We start from the raw sequence: 19,704 nt of genomic DNA on the forward strand, positions 1-19,704 counted from the left end.
CTACGATCTAGACAAAGTATGAAAAAGCAAACATTTACCTTTACTTGATATTATACTGTTTATGTTGTAGAATATTTCTATTCAGTTCATTATAGAAATAAAAATTTACAACTATTACTATGTTTGATTTCAAGATTTTATGAATGAAAAAAGCTTCTCTAAAATTATGTTTGTACATGTATGTAATAAATTTTAAGCAATCATATTATGAAAAAATTACCAGCATCATCGTCATCAGTATCTTCCTGGTTTTCATCGTCCTCCGTTTTCTTCGTGTATGAATCCTCGTCGCCACTATCTTCCTGCATTTCATTGTTACCCAATTTACCGATGCAGGAATCACTTTCTAAATCTGATGAAACAGACTGAGTTCCACTGTAGACATTCGAAATTTCAGAACTGCTTATTCTTAAGCGTTTTTGCAGCAATGCCTTTAAAGAAAATGAATATTGTCGATATGATAATACACAGTCACGTAAAAACACTTAAATATTCACTCAAATAAAAGTTTTAATTTTTAATCATTTGATACAATATCTAACTAGAAATACTATAGTAAACTTTGATAGTAGTTCAAAGTTTCAAAGATTTCACTATAGTTACTCAAGGTTCCAAAGTGTTCACTATAGTAAATCAAAGTTACAAAGTTTTCAAAAATTAAAAGTAAAAAAAAATTTTGTAATCCTAAAAGAAAAAAAGTAAATTAAAGTTCCAAAGTTTTTACTTATTCTTTACTATCGTATATTATTGTTTACTACAGTTTACTGTAGTATTTTTCTATTTGGGATTGTATATTACAACCAAAATGTCTCCTTAATAATTATTTAAAGAAACGACTGTTTATGGCTCTACTTCAACAGATCTACTGCGACAGCAGATATGTCATTTTCTATTCGGAAAAACGTTATATCACGAGGAAATGATTTTACGCTTCTTCGTGCCCTTCAGACCATGTCTATTGAATATAGAGTAAGTGATTTGTATACAATACTTTTAAAATTTTGCTACAAATGTTGCCCTATACTCGGCACTCAGGGTCATTGAGGAGTGAGGCATCTTCCTGTCAACACCTTCTTCGTCACAGGACCTCTGTTTATACTCTATAGGTCTCTACGTCCCACAGTGGGATTCAACTCCTTACTGCGTGACTTTAGGGCAGAAGTTTTCACCACTGGGCCACGCAAGCGACATAAGAATTAAATATATCTTGACCCATTTAAAAAGTTTGATTTATGTAATTGAAAAATGACAGGTTTGGTTTCAATTTTATATGTTAATTTGAAATGATTTTTTTTTTCTCGTAAATAACAATCGTCAAAATTACATACTAGTAATTTAGATTTATTTTGAACTTGGTTTAATTTAATTTTTTGGAAATTTAATACAAATTTTGCCGTGTTCCGTGATACGTTTATGTGAAATGTTTGTGAGGGGTAATAAGTTTATTTCAATTTAATGAATATAAGATCTAATTTTGACCGGCTAGATCCGCAATCGAAAACTTAAGGTTATTTAAGTCCAGTAGCATACACTTGTTTTCACGTAAAGTATGCACCGTGTTTCCTTTTTTGGTTTTCAAAAGAACGATATATTGGAATCTACTTAGCTAACGTCACCCTGGTCATAGCACTATTTAAAAAAATGTTATAAAAATCAAGCGATATCTGAAATTTTTTTTCACTTTTAACTAAAGTTAAAGTATAAATGATGGTTTTTACTGTTATTTATTAAAAAATGCTGTATACAATTGAAGATTTTTACTCCGTATGATTGTTTGATTAAAAAACCGTGCATGATCATTTTATAAATAATTCTTTTGTCCCGACTCGATGGACAGAGTTACAGAAAAGTGTGGGTTTTGTGCAGAAAACCCACACTTTTAACAAAAGATATCACACCAAACTATGGTACAAGGTACATGTACACCATGGTGCACTTTGGTAAAACCCGCCGTGTGCTCCTTCTCATTATCGGAAACTTATTGAAAATCCATTGACAATTAAGTGTTTATATAATGATCTAAGAATTACTCTGAAATACGTGAGCCAGCATTGGACCTAATATTGGAGTTTTATGAAGAGACTTACTTTTACATTCGACAGCTGACTTTTACATTTTAGTATATGGAGTTTGTATGTGGTTAAATTGTAAAAGTCAGTCGTCAACTGTAAAAGTAAGTCTCTTCATAAAACTCCGATAATATATATTTGCTGACAAGATCAATGTATTGACCATAAAACGTACAAAATTATGACTTTAAACTTAACTGTTGATCTTGTTCACCAAGGTATTGTCAATAATCTATAACATCTACAACATGTTTAACTTTTTCTTTAAAAAAGGAAGGCTTTAAATTGGTAGTAGAAAGGTATGCTTCATGAAAATAATACTTAGTCATTTTTATTCTATTTATTTTTTTCATACTATGTAGGACGTATCATGGACAAAATTTTACAAAAAATAAAAGGATATGGAAAGACAATTTTTATTGTTTGTGTCGTTGGTTAATTAAAGTGCTTGTATGGAAGGATATGGAAATCACGAATATTATTCAATCTCAACGTCCATTAAACAAGTATACAAAATAAGAGCAGAACAAACACGGACCTCCGAAACATCAGAGGTAGTATCAGGTGCCATGGAGGAGTGAGCATCCCCTGCCGACCGGTCACACCCGCCGTGTGCTTTTTGTCATAATCAGGAAATAACGGAAAACATCCGTGGTCAATTCAGTGTATAAATAATGGACTAACAATTGGTATGAAAAACGTCAGTCAGCATGCATACCTTTAATTCTTGTCTCAAAACATTAAGTACATCAGGTTTATACTAAGGAGAGAAGTAAGTACTGATAGTTTTCGAAAAATGAACAGAATTTTTTTTTTCTTAAGTATTTGTTTTGGCAATATTTGACTTGTATGCTTATGTATTATGCAGTGTAGCAGGGTGTTACTAAATATAGATTGAGCCATCAAATGTCAACCTGCACTAGGCGTATAAAGTCACAGTTAGTGAAAGATTACTTCTTGCCGAAAAACTCTGTCAAAACAGTTAGATTTGAAATCTCATCAAGTCGTAAGAGAACATGATTTTAGTACTTTAACATTTTTATGTACTATGTAATTTAGAACAAACTGAACTTTAGTTTAAAAACTCTTGTGCAACGACGGGGAAAAGATCTCAGAGATGCAGAACATATACGGTGAAACCTGTCTGATTGGACATGCACTTGGAGACAAATTTTGTGTCGAAATAGACAGGGTGTCAGATTGAATAGTGTTAAAACACGGAAAAAGATAAAATGGAAAAATTAACGTCCGTGTGTCAGATTATTCAAAGGTGTCGGATTAAACAGTTTTCAATGTAGTAGATATCAAGAGGCCCATGGGCCACATCGCTCACCTGAGTACCAAGGGTAGGACTAGTATAAAATGGCTTTTTATTGTAAAGTTTAAATCCAAAAGTAGTCCCATGACCAATCATGGATTTGTTATTTTTTAGAAAATGATTGAGAAGAATTTTCCTATATATTTTTATGTAAAACTTTAATCGGCCATTTTGGCCCCGCCCTAACCCAAGGGATTATGATTTGAATCTACTTGAATCTAAACTACCTGAACATGCTTCCATGTAAATATGATGAATAATGGCTTTGTCATTCTTGAGAAGAAGATTTTTAAAGAATTTTCCTATATATCTCTATGTAAAACTTTGGTCGGCCATTTTGGCCCCGCCCTTCCCCCGGGGGTCATGATTTGAACAAACTTGAATCTACACTACCTGAGCATCCTTCCACATAAATATGATGAATTATGGCTTTGTCATCTTGAGAAGAAGATTTTAAAAGAATTTTCCTATATATTTTTATGTAAAACTTTGGTCGGCCATTTTGGCCCCGCCCTACCCCCGGGGGTCATGATTTGAACAAACTTGAATCTACACTACCTGAGCATGCTTATATATATATATGATGAATTATGGCTTTGTTATTCTTGAGAAGAAGATTTTTAAAGAATTTTCCTACATATTTCTATGTAAAACTTTGGTCGGCCATTGTGGCCCCGCCCTACCCCCGGGGGTCATAATTTGAACAAACATGAATCTACACTACCTGACGATGCTTCCATATAAATATGATGAATTATGGCTTTGTCATTCCTGAGAAGAAGATTTTTAAAGAATTTTCCTATATATTTCTATGTAAAACTTTGGTCGGCCATTTTGGCCCCACCCTACCCCCGGGGGTCATGATTTGTATAAAATTGAATCTACACTACCTGAACATGCTTCCATATATAAATATGATGAATTATGGCTTTGTCATTCTTGAGAAGAAGATTTTTAAAGAATTTTCCTACATATTTCTATGTAAAACTTTGGTCGGCCATTTTGGCCCCGCCCTACCCCCGGGGGTCATGATTTGAACAAACTTGAATCTACACTACCTGAGGATGTTTCCCCATAATTTCATCTTTCCAGGCACAGTGGTTCTTGAGAAGAAGATTTTTAAAATATACCACTAAATTTTCATTAATCCCAAATTATCTCCCCTTGAATAAGGGCGTGGCCCTTCATTTGAACAAACTTAAATTCCCTTTACCCAAGGATACTTTGTGACAAGTTTGGTTGAAATTGGCCCAGTGGTTCTTGAGAAGAAGTCGAAAATGTTAAAAGTTTACAGACAGACAGACAGAAAGACAGACGGACGACGGACGACGGACAAAATGTGATCAGAAAAGCTCACTTGAGCCTTCGGCTCAGGTGAGCTAAAAAGGTGTGTTGATATTAATCTTAATTAATATTTTCTTGAAATAAACCCAGAATGCTGCACATATTTAATCGGTACTATATAGCACAAAAAGGCCACAAATAGTGTGGATACTTTTGTGGCAAAGCTCTCTCTGGCGAAATAAATCTTGCCAAGAGAATCCACCGTGTCATAGCGTTACTATGATGCAATTATTCCATAAGGTATGATGAAACGATTCCTTATGGAATTTTTACATGGAATTTTTTTTAGCCGTTCTAGTCAAGTTTTGCTTTTTTCTTAACCATTTGGTATTCTGTGATCAAAAGAAAGCAATGAGTAATTTTATTACCCTACTTTTAAACATTTCCAAGAAAAGAAATCCAACATATTGGTCTAATAAAACGATTGTTAAAGTATAATTACATCGCACGTTACTGATGATGGAAATCGTTGCATCATACGTTAATTTTAAAAACCAATGTTGAAAGAGATTAAATAAATATTTTCATCACAATTCTAGAAAAAAAATGGAAAAACAGCGAATTTTCATCATGGTAAATAATACAAATAAGACATTTATTTACCTTAGTCAAATTTCCATGTAAAAACTCCATAAGAAATCTTTTCATCATACGTTACTGAATAATTATATCATAGTAACACTATGGCACGGTAGAGTACCTCAGAAAGTCGTTTTAAAAAGTTATTTTAATGATCAGATCTTTACTATGGAATTTTAGAAGGAAGTGTAGTTTATAACCCTTGTTGTATTTGAGCAAAAAATTAAAACAAAACAGATTGAAATCATACATGAGACAGATTAGACATATGACAACACGTCCAGTTAATTATACTCACAGGGAGATCAGGACCAACAAAATTAGGAGGCCTTTTTTCTGCCATGACATTTGATAAGGATGACTAGTTGATACACATTTCAAAGACAGCTTTTGGCTGAAAGTATCAAATATGAAGATACATATGGATCAATAGGTATCAAAGAAAAACGAATGTTTGATCACATTAATTAACAAACATTGACTTAATGGCCAGCAAACAATGTATTTACGAGTGAACAAGAAAATCAATTACTTTTAAAAAAATATTTCAAATACTATTGAAACCAAAAAAAAAAATCATTTTTACATACAGTAGGAAAATTATTTTTTATTATTTTGATTAAATATTATAACCCTGGCTGTGTTGTAATATTTATTTAAAAATATAAAGTATAGCCTACAATTTATTTTTTATTTTTAGCAACAGACAATGCATCTTTGTAGCAAAGAGCGATTAATCTGAAAAACTTCATGGAATCGTGTACACTGTTCCGAAAAAGATTAATTATTGATGGTCTTAAGGTCATACGCAACGTAGTTTGAACTCTTTTGAGATCTCCCCTGAAGTTGAAGAGTTCCACTAAATGAAGGACCTATGTGCAGTGTTTTTAATGTCTATAAATGGATTTGTACACCTCTTTTAAAACAATTTTTGAAGAAAAAAATCTTAAATTTATGTTTATAAATTTTGTACATTTTTATTTGAATAGTGCAAAAATTTTCAAAATTCGATATCTTTTCAAAACGTCTGGTAAGGCATCCTGATTTTGTGTCTATGAACAAGTAATTATATTTTATTAAGTTTAAAAATGGAATATCTTGCAAATCTATCAGACGATAAGGTATCGTCTCGTATCCTATTTTCGACCATATTGTATTTTCGACCTACTTTTCTCAATCTGTTTTCCGTGCAGATTCCGCGCGGTAGAACATTATTTTCGGTTGCTACACTTTGAAAAATACCTTTCAAGCGCAACTGTAGTGAAAATACCTAAAATAATTAATTCAACGGAATTCCATCCGTGGTTTTAGGCCGATGTCAGAAATTATAGTCTTTTTACTAATGCACATTTTATCTGTTGATTAATCAAAGCCGTAATCGGTTAATTACAAAGATTTTTTGATGACATTTTCCCGAAAGAAAATTCAGATCTCTGTCAAAGAGACTCATGAATATTGAAATGAATGGGTGGATCAAACGAATTTTTTTCTCCCTTAGAAATGGGCACTTTCTTACAGATTTTTACTGAAAATGCAACGTAATTTCATTGATTTCTTTTGGAAATGCACAGCTCCTGACAAATGGGTTCAACCAACTGATAAATGTATTTGCAACTGAAATATCGAACTTGTTCAATGATTTTTTTGAAAGACAGACAATTGTATTACTGTTTGGTCATTGATACTATATTTAGGTCGAAAACATAAGACGCTAATATTTTTGTAGGTAAAAAAGCACCCTCCCCATATAATGGCATATAAATAAAATAAACACAAAACTGCAATTTGGGTTGTATAATTTTATTCATAGACACATATGCTAACATTTTAAGCCCATAGTTTTTCAGTTTCTATTAAGTTTGCAATAAATTAATAAATTATATCTAAATAGGTCGAAAATACAATACGCCAGGATACATCGCGTATGTTTTTAATTGTGTGATTTTTATCTAAATGTCTGCTCGTGAAGTAAATGAAAACACAATGCTCAACATATTTTGTATATGATATGTATAACTGACTATTCTAGATATGTAAATATGGCCAGAAAATTCAAATCTGAATTCCTTGTCAGAATTCGTTGATTATGAGTTTCTTTTTGCAGGTTGTATTCGAAAGAAATAAATCTAGACAGTACAGGAAGATAGAGTCGATTCCAAAAGGTAATCTCTAATACAAAGTGAATATTTTATAAGTAACAGTATCATGATTTCAATTTTGTTTACTATATCTCAAAACGAAAGTAGAAATATTTTAAGGATATTATATAATTGTACACTATGAGCGAGATTCTAAGTAATAACAACAATATTCCATACCTTTGTTGTACCTGACAATACGTTACACTTACTGTGATTATGAAGTATTGCTACAAGAGTTTAGTCTTTGTCGAGTTTCTTTATGGGAAATGCACTTGAATGTGACATCAAAAGGACGAGGAGATAAAAATAGACTTCATTCGACTGGCTAAAATTAATGCGTGTATTTTTTGGAGATATTTAACATGCTTATCATTAGAAAATATTTTTTTCAAATATATTATATCACTGATATGCTTTATATTTAAACGATGAAAAATAGGCCCAAATTTTAGAGGCGTGTCTTGTTCTTTGTTCTTCTTTTTTGTGCGATACTGTCAAGAGGTAGTCATTGGCTGTTGATATATTTAGGTGACGTAGAGTTATATATAATTTTTTGGTTTATCCCAAACGTATCATCGAGTGCAAAATAATTAAAGATTCTATAAAAATGAAGAAGAGGTACACGTAACTTTTTTATGATAGCCGCGCCCATTTGCTGAATAGATATAAAATGATTAAAATTTAACATAATACTTTAAATTCTACAAAACCTCTCTGTAAATATGTCGAAAAAAATATTAATTTGAGAAACAGGGAAATGGAAAATGATATAAGGTAAATTAATTGACTTTTTTGACCAGTCTATGTATCCCGGGGTACTTTTAAATTAAGAGGGATCTCTACACCTGTAAAGTGTAACTGATTTTTGTTGCATGCATTTGTTTCTAATAATAGGCCCCATATCCGTTTAAATAAGGTTCCAAAGTATTTCAATTCATTTTTTAGAAATATTTGAAATATTTTATTTATTTTGTTAAAATCGCTCCTATCAATTTTTTTAATACCCATTGCTTTTAATTTCTCTTCAAAGTTTAGTGTTATAAAATATTGAAATAATAACCAAGAAGGTTAAAAATAAAATCAACATAATTTTTTTATTAAAATTTACAAAAATAGACAAAAGAAAAACTAAAACAGCATTTTCTTGAGAATAGCTAGTTGGATCCTCTACAATATATGAAAAAAAAGATATAATATCAAAGGGTAAAACAATGAAAAAAAAAGGAATTGAAAAAAAATTGAAAAACTGTCAAAAATTTATAAACATCACAAAAATTCACGTGTGCGAGATCCGTTTTAAGAGTGGGCTCAAATATTTTGGTACGTTTTTTTTTAATAAACTTCAAATGAACTCTACTTGCACAAGTATTAAACAAATGTCATACAAGGAAATTGAAAAATGTTCGTATTGCACATGCATTGTTTTTCAATTAGTTGAAGCGAACATCGCGTATCCAGTCAATGACAAAGACATGTATTAAGTGAATTCATAGTATTGAGAAAGGCAGATTTACTTGAAAGATGGAATCAAACTAAGGTTATAATTAACAAGGATATCGATGTCTTAATTGAACTGAATTTATATTTAACATTGACCTCGATGTCTTAATTAAACTAAAGTTATAATTAAGGTAAGGTTCTTTTTACATTTCTTGTATTTGAAAATTTGTGAAATTTTCATAAAATCAGGAAGACTATATCACTAAGTGATGGTATGTTAAATTTGACCGTTTTATATCGTAGACAAGGTCAGGTCAATATTATTACCTTTTTTCTGGACATTAATAATAATAATAATAATAATAAATATGTAGCTTATTATGCAATACCTGCTTGTATTTCGAAAGATTTTTTTCTCTCTTTTTGCTTAAAAGGATAATATCATAAAGGGCCTATAAGGTGGTATTAACAAAATGACATATATAATTTAACTAAAATGGATACTGGCTAATTCAAATTTTCTCTTCTTTTCCTAATGTGTAGGATATATTAGTTATTTTTCATGCTTCAAATATTTATTTTTTCTCATTTTCATGTATATATTTTCATATATACTTGTCACAATTATAAAATGATACAAAGAAAATATCTTTAACTACCTATAGGAGAGAAGAACAAAAAAAAATACAGATTTTTGGCTCAAATCTGTAGTAAGATTGGAATCTTATAAAAGTTAATTTAATTCTAGTTTGTTAGAAAAATCATATTTATCTTATATTTCTAGGACCTTCAGTCCATTATCATTAATTAAACTTACATTTATAAAAGAAGATAGAAGATAAAGTGCAAGAGGTCTCTACAGACCGACAGATAAGAAGTGGAATTTAATCTTCATTATATCGAAATTTTATTTGATATTTCATCTAATATTAAAGTATACTTAATGTAAAATCTCAACAATTTACAGAAGTCTCACAAAGACTGAAAATATTTGCCTATAATAAAGCATACACACACTAAAAAGAACAAAACGATCATTCTCTCATACTATAACAAACTTTTTCAATATGAGTGGATCTCGCTCCATTTTTTTGATAGATAATCCTAAAAGTTTGCAATAAAATATACTTTTTATGGTTTAAAAAATTGGGGGGAAGACCAATTATACCTTTAACTTTGCAATAAAATATACTTTTTGTGGTTTACAAGAACACGGAGCGAAGACCCACTATACCTGATCCCACCTCTGATGTTTTGGGGGTCCGTGTTTACTCTGCACCTATTTTGTATTGTTTTATGGACTTGATATTCATGAATATTGAATATTGTTCGTTATCTCCATATCTTTCTTAAAAGAAAACTTTTATGACAAATCATTGGCATCCTTCAGAGAAATACTTTAAGTCCATTAAGTCAAGGGACATATCACAAACATGATTTAAATGCTAATAATCATCATGAGCATAATGGTTAGCGCTTTAGTCTCAAAGTAGTATGCTGGTCATACGGATTTTTATTGAAAAGTCTTTTACCTCATAAATTAGTTAGTTTAAATACTCAATTCACATATTGAATGTAATTTATTAATATCCGACGCTATAGGCATTCTGCCCGCCTTGTTCCCCCATCTTCTTTCTTTAAAACTTTGATTTTAACTAAATGCATTGCTTTATAATAGTTTTGAGAGGCAGAAAAAAAAAGATATTTTCATACACCACCTTTCCCCCAAATTATAGTCTCTGCTAGTTTTAAAACGATGTTTACTATTTTTATTTAAAGTTGTAAAATTTGATGAGAAGAGGAGAATATGGTCTTTTTCATCTCTTACACCTAAATATTTAAGACACATAAGCAAATATTTCATTGGTCAGAAACCAGAAAAGAATCTTCCCTTGACATCGGGATCGATATCTCACATGGAATGCTCAGTTTTGTGATAACTTTATTCGAAGTTTTATGCCTTTCTGCCTGTACCTTTTACTTACATTTGAGCATATTTCTTATATGTGAAGAGGAAGAAAAAATGAGGAAAATGAATATACCTTGTGAAGAAGTCAGCAGGGTAACAACAAGCGAGAAAAAGCGACAATTCCAGGAAGCTATCTATGACCTGTAATATCCAGACCGATCCCGTCAGACAAAAGAGCTTGATAAAAATAACCAGTTCCGACTTGTTGTCTTTAGACTTTTGAATATTTTTGTCAACATCTATATTGATAATGATCAGAACAAACAAGAAGAGGTTAGAAACACATGTTAGAAGAAGAGGAACTATAAATGTAACGATGTTTTGAACGAAGTTTTCAACGAAACATATTCTCTTACCATAACCAATGCTGCAATTTATGACATAGGACAAAATTACGTTAAGGGATATTATGGTCACTGGAAGCATATAGCAGAACAAAATATATTTGACATACTCCTTTCTTATAATTACTCGCCTACTGTTTTCTGTATTCCTAATTCTGATGCCTCTAAAACTTAAGAACATGTGTAAGCAGCAAATAAATAAACAACAGCATAAACTCAACCAAAAGTAATGTAATAAATAAACAACAGCATAAACTCAGCCAAAAGTAATGTAATAAATAAACAACAGCATAAACTCAGCCAAAAGTAATGTAATAAATAAACAACAGCATAAACTCAACCAAAAGTAATGTAATAAGTTAACAACAGCATAAACTCAACCAAAAGTAATGTAATAAGTAAACAACAGCATAAACTCAACCAAAAGTAATGTAATAAGTAAACAACAGCATAAACTCAACCAAAAGTAATGTAATAAATAAACAACAGCATAAACTCAACCAAAAGTAATGTTATAAATAAACAGCAGCATAAACTCAACCAAAAGTAATGTAATAAATAAACGGCAGCATAAACTCAGCCAAAAGTAATGTAATAAATAAACAGCAGCATAAACTCAACCAAAAGTAATGTAATAAATTTCCAGAGATCTGACAGAACAGGGTTCCTTTCTCTAAAACGTTTGCTAAGGTGTACATTATCTGCATACACATAAGAGAAAACGATGTACTCATTACATTTAATCCAGGAACCGTATGCAAAGCAGGGACTTTTAGATAAATGACCAATAGGAGGATTATACACAGAATGCTTATGGCGTTGAGAATATTTGTCAAGATATCTAATATCTCAGAAATACTTTTTGCAACTGGAGTGACAAATTGAATGTTAGAGCATACTCGAATTGAACCGCTATAATCTATAACGTATTCTCCAAGATAAAATACTTCATTGGAGTCATTGACAATGATTCGTATTTTTTCCTGTCAAAATAGACGAAATGAAAAGCGGGATGTATAATAAACTATTTTATTAGATTTCTTTTCTTATTAAACGGAATGGGCAAGGCACGGAAATATGGGTATAGTTCTAAGAACCATTAGTTCTATTTCATTCTAAAAGTAAGTTGTTTTCTCTTCTAGAACCCACCTTAGTTTTAACGAATTCATATAACAAACTAGAGGTACTGTGAGCGATGAGCTCACTAAATGATACCCCCGCCTCCATATAGATTTATGGCAAAGTCCATGTTTTGCTGTGGCCGTGAAACCCAAAATATGTGTCGGATCAAAAAGTAAAATAGGAGGTACATAATGGGAATATGTAATAAACATTCTGTGAAATTTTCATCAAATTTCATTCAGCGGTATGAGAGGAGTTGCGGATAAGAGATAGGTACCCCAAAGCGTAACAGACGGACGGACGGACGGACGGAATTAACGATTACTATATATACCCTCCCGCTTTTCAAGCGGGGGTATAATAACAACTAGAGGTACTGTGAGCGATGAGCTCACTAAATGATACCCCCCGCCTCCCATATGGTTATAACTGGTGAAAAAGTCTGTGTTTTCCTGTGGCCGGGAAACCCAAAATATGTGTCGGATCAAAAAGTAAAATAGGAGGTGCACAATGGCAATATGTAATAAAGATTCTGTGAAAGTTGCATCAAATTTCATTCAGCGGTATGAGAGGAGTTGCGGATAAGAGATGGGTACCCCAAAGCGTAACAGACGGACGGACGGACAGACGGAAGGACGGACGGACGGACAGACGGACGGACGGACGGACAGACGTACAGACGGACGGAAATACCGATTACTATATACCCTCCCGCTTTTCAAGCGGGGGGTATAATAAACATATTCTGTTCTACACCCAATATTTTTTTTTCGGTTATAACACAATGTTTGGAAACAATTACATGTACAATGTTGAAAATAATAAGTATGATTACAAATTGAAACTAGAGGTACTGTGAGCGATGAGCTCACTAAATGATACCCCCCGCCTCCCATATGGTTATAACTGGTGAAAAAGTCCATGTTTTCCTCTGGCCGGGAAACCCAAAATATGTGTCGGAACAAAAAGTAAAATAGGAGGTGCACAATGGTAATATGTAATAAAGATTCTGTGAAAGTTGCATCAAATTTCATTCAGTGGTATGAGAGGAGTTGCGGATAAGAGATGGGTACCCCAAAGCGTAACAGACGGACGGACGGACGGACGGACAGACAGACGGACGGACGGACAGACGTACAGACGGACGGAATTAACGATTACTATATACCCTCCCGCTTTTCAAGCGGGGGGTATAATTAAACATTACACAACTATGCAGAAAATGTTATAAGAAACCTAAAATAAGTCTTACTTTATGTGCATATATTGTCTTTCTTCGAACAATTTTGGAACAGTTTCTTAAATTTTTTTCATTTGTTAATTTATTATACCCCCCGCTTGAAAAGCGGGAGGGTATATAGTAATCGTTAATTCCGTCCGTCTGTACGTCTGTCCGTCCGTCCGTCTGTCCGTCCGTCCTTCCGTCTGTCCGTCCGTCCGTCTGTTACGCTTTGGGGTACCCATCTCTTATCCGCAACTCCTCTCATACCACTGAATGAAATTTGATGCAACTTTCACAGAATCTTTATTACATATTGCCATTGTGCACCTCCTATTTTACTTTTTGATCCGACACATATTTTGGGTGTCCCGGCCACAGGAAAACATGAACTTTTTCACCAGTTATAACCATATGGGAGGCGGGGGGTATCATTTAGTGAGCTCATCGCTCACAGTACCTCTAGTTTTATTTTGACTTTTGACATTAGAAAACATTTAAAAAGTTGCAATGGTATGCGCGATCAAAGGCACTCCAAAGAAATACATGTACTTCATTTGGCGTTCAATGTTCGCTTACCGTTCTCTTTGCGCTCTTTTTCGCTTTTGCGTTCGCTCAACCATTTACGTTCATCTTTCAAGCATCGTTCTTTCATCATTCGCTTTGCATTTTTTCAGCGTTCTCTCGCTGTTCAAGTGGGAAATTAGAACATTTCAGGAATTTGTCATTACAACATGACAACTTTTGAATTTACCGGGTGGCAGTAAATACAAAATTTACAACATGACAACTAGTTGTCATGTTGAATTTACCGGGTAAATTCAAAATTTACAACATGACAATTGCACAACTGCGCCACGCGGGCGACTAAAAATTCGTAAACATCCCTACTAAAGATGACTGATAAGTGCCTGAAATATTTGCCTTGTATTTTTGTTGGAATGAAGAAGCTCCAAGCGTCATCGTAGGAACAAATAAATATCTCATGAGATCCATTTTCTTTGTTATTCTCTTCCCTCTAACAGGAATACAGCCTCTCGAAGAACGAAGTACATACGATTCCTGATATTCCCCCATTCAGTTCAAGAACAAAAAATGGTCATGAAAGGATGAATGAGATCGCGTTGTGGTATATGTGGTAAAGTTAAACACGCCCCCTTGTAGACCATGTGATGGGTTCCCCGTGGTTTGTTACATAGCACTACTTTATCAAGCACTTCCCATGTACAAGACTATGCACGGCACAGCTGACAGAATTCATTTGTATATTCTTTAACTGAGAAAAAAGACCGACGATTTGAGTTTTCACAAGCTGGATTTTCAATTTGATCAAGGCCAGTTCGTCTGTTTAAACTTTGACATTCCATTGTTTGGATAGTCCTTGATGTATTTGTATCACACAAAACTAAATCGTAAACATCCCAAAAAAAACCACCTGTTAAAATATTTGATGCATAGATGCATGATACGTGTACAGTACAGCTCACGAGTTTCTGCCGGATTCCACCGGCCACGGTGGACCAATGTTCCACGCTTTTCCGTGGAACTTTAGAAACGTCGGCGTCTTTGAAGTTCGGTCTCCGATCCACGGTGTGACACGGTGCATAAAAATTGCAATAATGTTTTCCACGGTGCGACACGGTGCCTAGAAAGTGCTGCAATGTTCGTCCACGGTGCGACACGGAGTTTATCCACGGTGCGAGTCGGTGTGTCAGCACGATGTAAAACGGTGCATTTCTTCCAATTCTACTTAAAATCTATCAAACAAATCACTCAAAGCAGGTCTATATATATAATTAAAGTAATATACCAATGTCCAATGCACGTTTTTGGAAGACATGTTCAAAGAAAGTACATTGTTGGTATTGAATGATTAAAAGTAATATCACAATAGTTTATTGTTTTAATTTATTAAGATAGTATAGTAATGGATAATACATCATTCTAATGTGTTTATACTTCTTTGTTATTTATACTTATTCTATAATAATGTCGGAAGAGTTCCGTCGTCTTAATACGTCGGTAGCGTATAACCTCTTTGACCTGAACCCTGTATTAGTTACACCCGTAGGTGATTGAACACAAAATGACACACCTGTATACACACGTGCGTGGTCCAGACGTAAGTCACGTAACCCACATATTAATGTTGACCCCTCCCCCGTTTTCACTATTACATGTACATTTCTCCTAGGGATTTTTTTTATTATAAATTTGCATGGCTCAGTTCTTTTAAAATCCCTGTGTCACACATTCACTTTGAATTCTATATACATGTACCTGTTCTATACATAAGTGTACACATTTATATACAATGTAGATAATAACGAAAATTCTTTAATTATGTAACAAAACAGACGGAAAATTATAATTCATCTTAAATTACCTGTGGGGTTATTAAAAGTATGAAACATACAGCCCCCTTTTAATCTCTCTCTCTCTTTCTATCTCTCTCGGATACCAGTGGCGGATTCAGAGGGGGTACACCAGCACCCCCCACTCTTGGATTTGCCAAAAAAGAAAGAAAGACACAGAAAGAAGAAAGTTCCATTTTTATTGTGTTTTTACTATAGAAATATAGATATGTTAACTGGAAGTCTAATGTTGAAGTATATGAAGAAATTTGAAATTCTCTTTCAAAAACTTCCATACAAACTTAATACTTTTTCCGAGGTTGATCAACCTCCCACGTTTGAAAACCATAATTCATCCTACATCCTATCGAGTTGTTTAATTACATGTATGTGTAAAACGTTCGTTATAATTACAACGGTTCGTATTTCCCCTTCAATCCCCTCTTTGAAAAACCCTCCAACCTCCCTTTTCAAAAATTTATATAATTTTAATAATGTGTGTGTTACTACTGCTTCGTACATGTACTCATTTATACAAGATTAAAATGTTCTTTTTAAGAAAGCATTAATTCGTATAATTTACATGACTCTACACATGTTTTGAAAATACAATTTGTCACTTAATGATTGATATATTTACATGTAAACTAAACTACAGAAAGTGTTAGGTAAATAAGGTATGATTACTTTAAAAAAATTAATTTTTCATCAAAAGTGACGGAAAATATCTTAAATTTGCGCAGTTTCCATGTCCATAGCTATCCTTTACCGAAATCAAAGTCTATCAAATTCTTTGAAGTGATTATTTCTCGGCAAATCATTGGTTAAGATAAGGATTGTTGCAGTTATAAACACTGAAAACCTATAATAAATGTAAAATATGGAAATAATATTAAATGCGGCAAAATCTTCTGAACAGGCAGAGATGATAATCCGATAAATTTTATTAATTTAGGAAGAGATCAACTTGCACGCTGAATACAAAAATCACCAGCAGAATTTTTGGCAAATAAAATTTAACTTCAGTACAATTATTTCTTCATTCAGTAATGTTTATCGTATGAAAAATGAAAAGAAAAAAAAAACAGTTTGCGGCGAAAACATCTATTAGATATTTAGCGATTTAAGAAATGGTTTCGTAACCCCCCCCCCCCCCTTCTAGAAAGTGATACGAATCGGCTAATTAAAACTTTATCAATAGTCATCAAATTTATGTTTAAGTTTATAAAAATCTTAGTACATGCTTATTTGTGTCTGAAAAAGGATAAATAAATTAACAAAATACATGTAAGTTTATATTCATTGTTGTAGTGAAACCTGGAAGATGAATTTCGTTTGATATCAGTTGAGTGTGTTATACACTTGCTGTGATCAGAGCTAAAGAATGTGAAAGGTGTGATAAACATACGGCGCCCCTGGCCCACCGGCAGAGACCCAATATATTTTTCAAACAGGTGTGAACTCGGAACTGACCATAAGATTGTTTCAAATCACGAGTGAAATTCTTACTGCGTAAACAGACTTTCAAGGTCACCTAGCGTCATGGGATTTTGATTGACAGGTGAATGAGGTGATGCACAAGAATCTCGTTCGTACAGCATATACATGATTCATTGTATTAAATGGGTTTAATATGAACCAAAGTTCTGGAAATTAAATAGAATTATAGAATGATTAATGAGACATCCGCAACCTAAATAAAACGAAGAAAAAAAATAACAGACTATGTAGGAAGGGGTTCTCTCTCTCCCTCTCTCTCTCTCTCGCTCACTCGCTTTTTACACAATTTTACAAGAAAAAAAATTGATTAAAGTAAATAATAATCTTTTTGAAGTAATTACTTACACTAACATAAAATAGTAAACACTAGTCTATGAAAATAATGTTTGCTGTTACGAGAAAATTGCATTTTTGACCAAGAAGTGACTCTGTACACTAATTTACACGAGAATCTGCAATTCATTGATATCCGAGAAATTTGATTTCTAGAAGAAGAAAAAATTAGAGGTACAAATATTATGTTTATGAGAATGTGAAAAAAAAGGATAGATAAACATGAAATTTATTAAATTTCTCTCTCTCTCTCTCTCTCTCTCTCTCTCTCTATTCTCTCTCTGAACATTGTAAAATTTAGAAGTGAATTAAAATCAGTTTAATTATTATGAAAAAAATAAATTATGTATGATTTGTAGAGGAATTTTTAGAATGCTGCTTTAGCAGTTCAAGAAATTTATTTTTACTCGTCTGTTTTTTTTTTTAAGTTTTCGTACTGATCGCAGACGATTTATAAACAAGAAAAAGAATACCCGATATTCAGGTTGAAATACTTCCACATATTCGAAAGAAATTCAATTTTTCTATGGCTCAAAATTTCAGGTTAAATCAATTAGTACATACAACTGCCAGATTTTTTTGTGAATGTATACAACTATAGTCAACCATCAAACTACGTATAAGAAATTATCGTGAACACTAGGGTTTTTTTTTCTTGCATGCACTTTTTCTCGCATGTAGCAACTTACTAGTATCTTCATTGATATGTGGTCTACACTATTTATAATATAATTATTTCTGCAAAATAAGTGTATATTCATAATCTCATTAATCTGAATTTCATAATATACTGACTGTTTTTATTTACGATGTAGGAATCAGATAATGTTGAATTAGCTATCTGACATATTTAATATTTGTGAATATCCTTTTATAACAATTATTTTACAGAGAAAATAATCGCTAAAATTATCGAACCCTGTCTATGTTTCGCACTGAATATTAAGTTAAACGGCAATGTACTTGGATTTGTACATGCGAATATTTATCGCTTATATTGGAAACATAATAATTTGCACAATAGATATATATAATTGCTCTTGTTTTCAAATAAATATGAAATATGAATTCAACAAAAATAAAATTTAAATTTATTCAATATACTTGGCAATCATACCGTCAATGGCGAACCAACGTTTACACCTCGAAGCTGTTATATTATGAACTCGCATGTTTGTTAACGAGCTCTTTGTATTAAGTCAATCTTCATTTTCGATTTTTTTTTTCTAGCTTTCAAATAATCATTATTTATAATTTCAAAATTCTAAAACTGAAATGATTTTTATAAACAAACTATTTTCTTCCGTAATTTTCTCGCACGGTGGAACACGGAGGGTCCCCCAAGGAAACGGTAATGTCCACGGTGTTACACGGTGCGTTTCTGGAATAATCGCAATATACGCACACCGTGGAACACCGTGTACACGGTGTAACACGAAGTATTTTACACCGTGTATTTTCCACCGTGGGGTGGCAAAAACTCGTGAGCTGTACTGTATGTGTACATTTATTTATAGCATGAAAGATTGGAATTGATTTTGCTCGAGAACCAAACTGAACCAAATTTTATCTAATTCAAAATTTTAATACATGGATCAGTACATAAAACGAAACTGACAAAATAATTTAAAATATTTCTTTTTTTTTTGCGGGGGGAGGAGGTTTCAATTTTAATTCCCGAATTTAATAAAAAAGATCTCTTATAGATTAGAATAGATTCAGTGATCAATGCCCATGCCGAGAATAGGTCTCTATATTAGTGAAAAAATTCTTAAAAGAGAATGACAAACAAGCAATCAATCAATATTAGGCAATATGAGTCCAATGTGATCGGGCCGAAACCAACCGTAGCCGAATAGACTCGAACACTTTTCAAGTGAGCCTGTAGACTGGCCTGCCTGTCTGATATCCGATATACAGACAGGTGATCAGTAATGTAAAGAGCCCTCTACCGGCCGCGCTTATTGGCTGA

At 32.8% G+C, this 19,704-nt stretch overlaps 1 protein-coding gene and 1 long non-coding RNA gene across 2 annotated transcripts; both read right to left on the reverse strand.

Moving 5' to 3' along the window:
- Positions 1-226: 226 nt before the first annotated feature.
- Positions 227-7,734, reverse strand: LOC134253983 (uncharacterized). The gene is made up of 3 exons (XR_009989213.1): positions 7,661-7,734; positions 5,609-5,704; positions 227-431 (listed from the first exon to the last, which is right to left on the reverse strand). It is a non-coding gene; the product is annotated as an uncharacterized LOC134253983 (long non-coding RNA).
- Positions 7,735-10,868: 3,134 nt separating this feature from the next.
- On the reverse strand, positions 10,869-14,622 carry LOC134253985 (probable G-protein coupled receptor Mth-like 3). Its single transcript, XM_062736560.1, is given in 4 exon segments — positions 10,869-10,973; positions 10,975-11,435; positions 11,836-12,187; positions 14,470-14,622. Coding segments are annotated over 4 exon segments (1,071 nt in total).
- Between the last annotated feature and the right edge of the window lie 5,082 nt (positions 14,623-19,704).

The sequence above is a fragment of the Saccostrea cucullata genome, unplaced genomic scaffold (genome assembly GCF_032062105.1).
Source record: "Saccostrea cucullata isolate Sc308-1 unplaced genomic scaffold, CSIRO_AGI_Scuc_v1 ctg4993, whole genome shotgun sequence".
Lineage (NCBI taxonomy): Eukaryota > Metazoa > Mollusca > Bivalvia > Ostreida > Ostreidae > Saccostrea > Saccostrea cuccullata.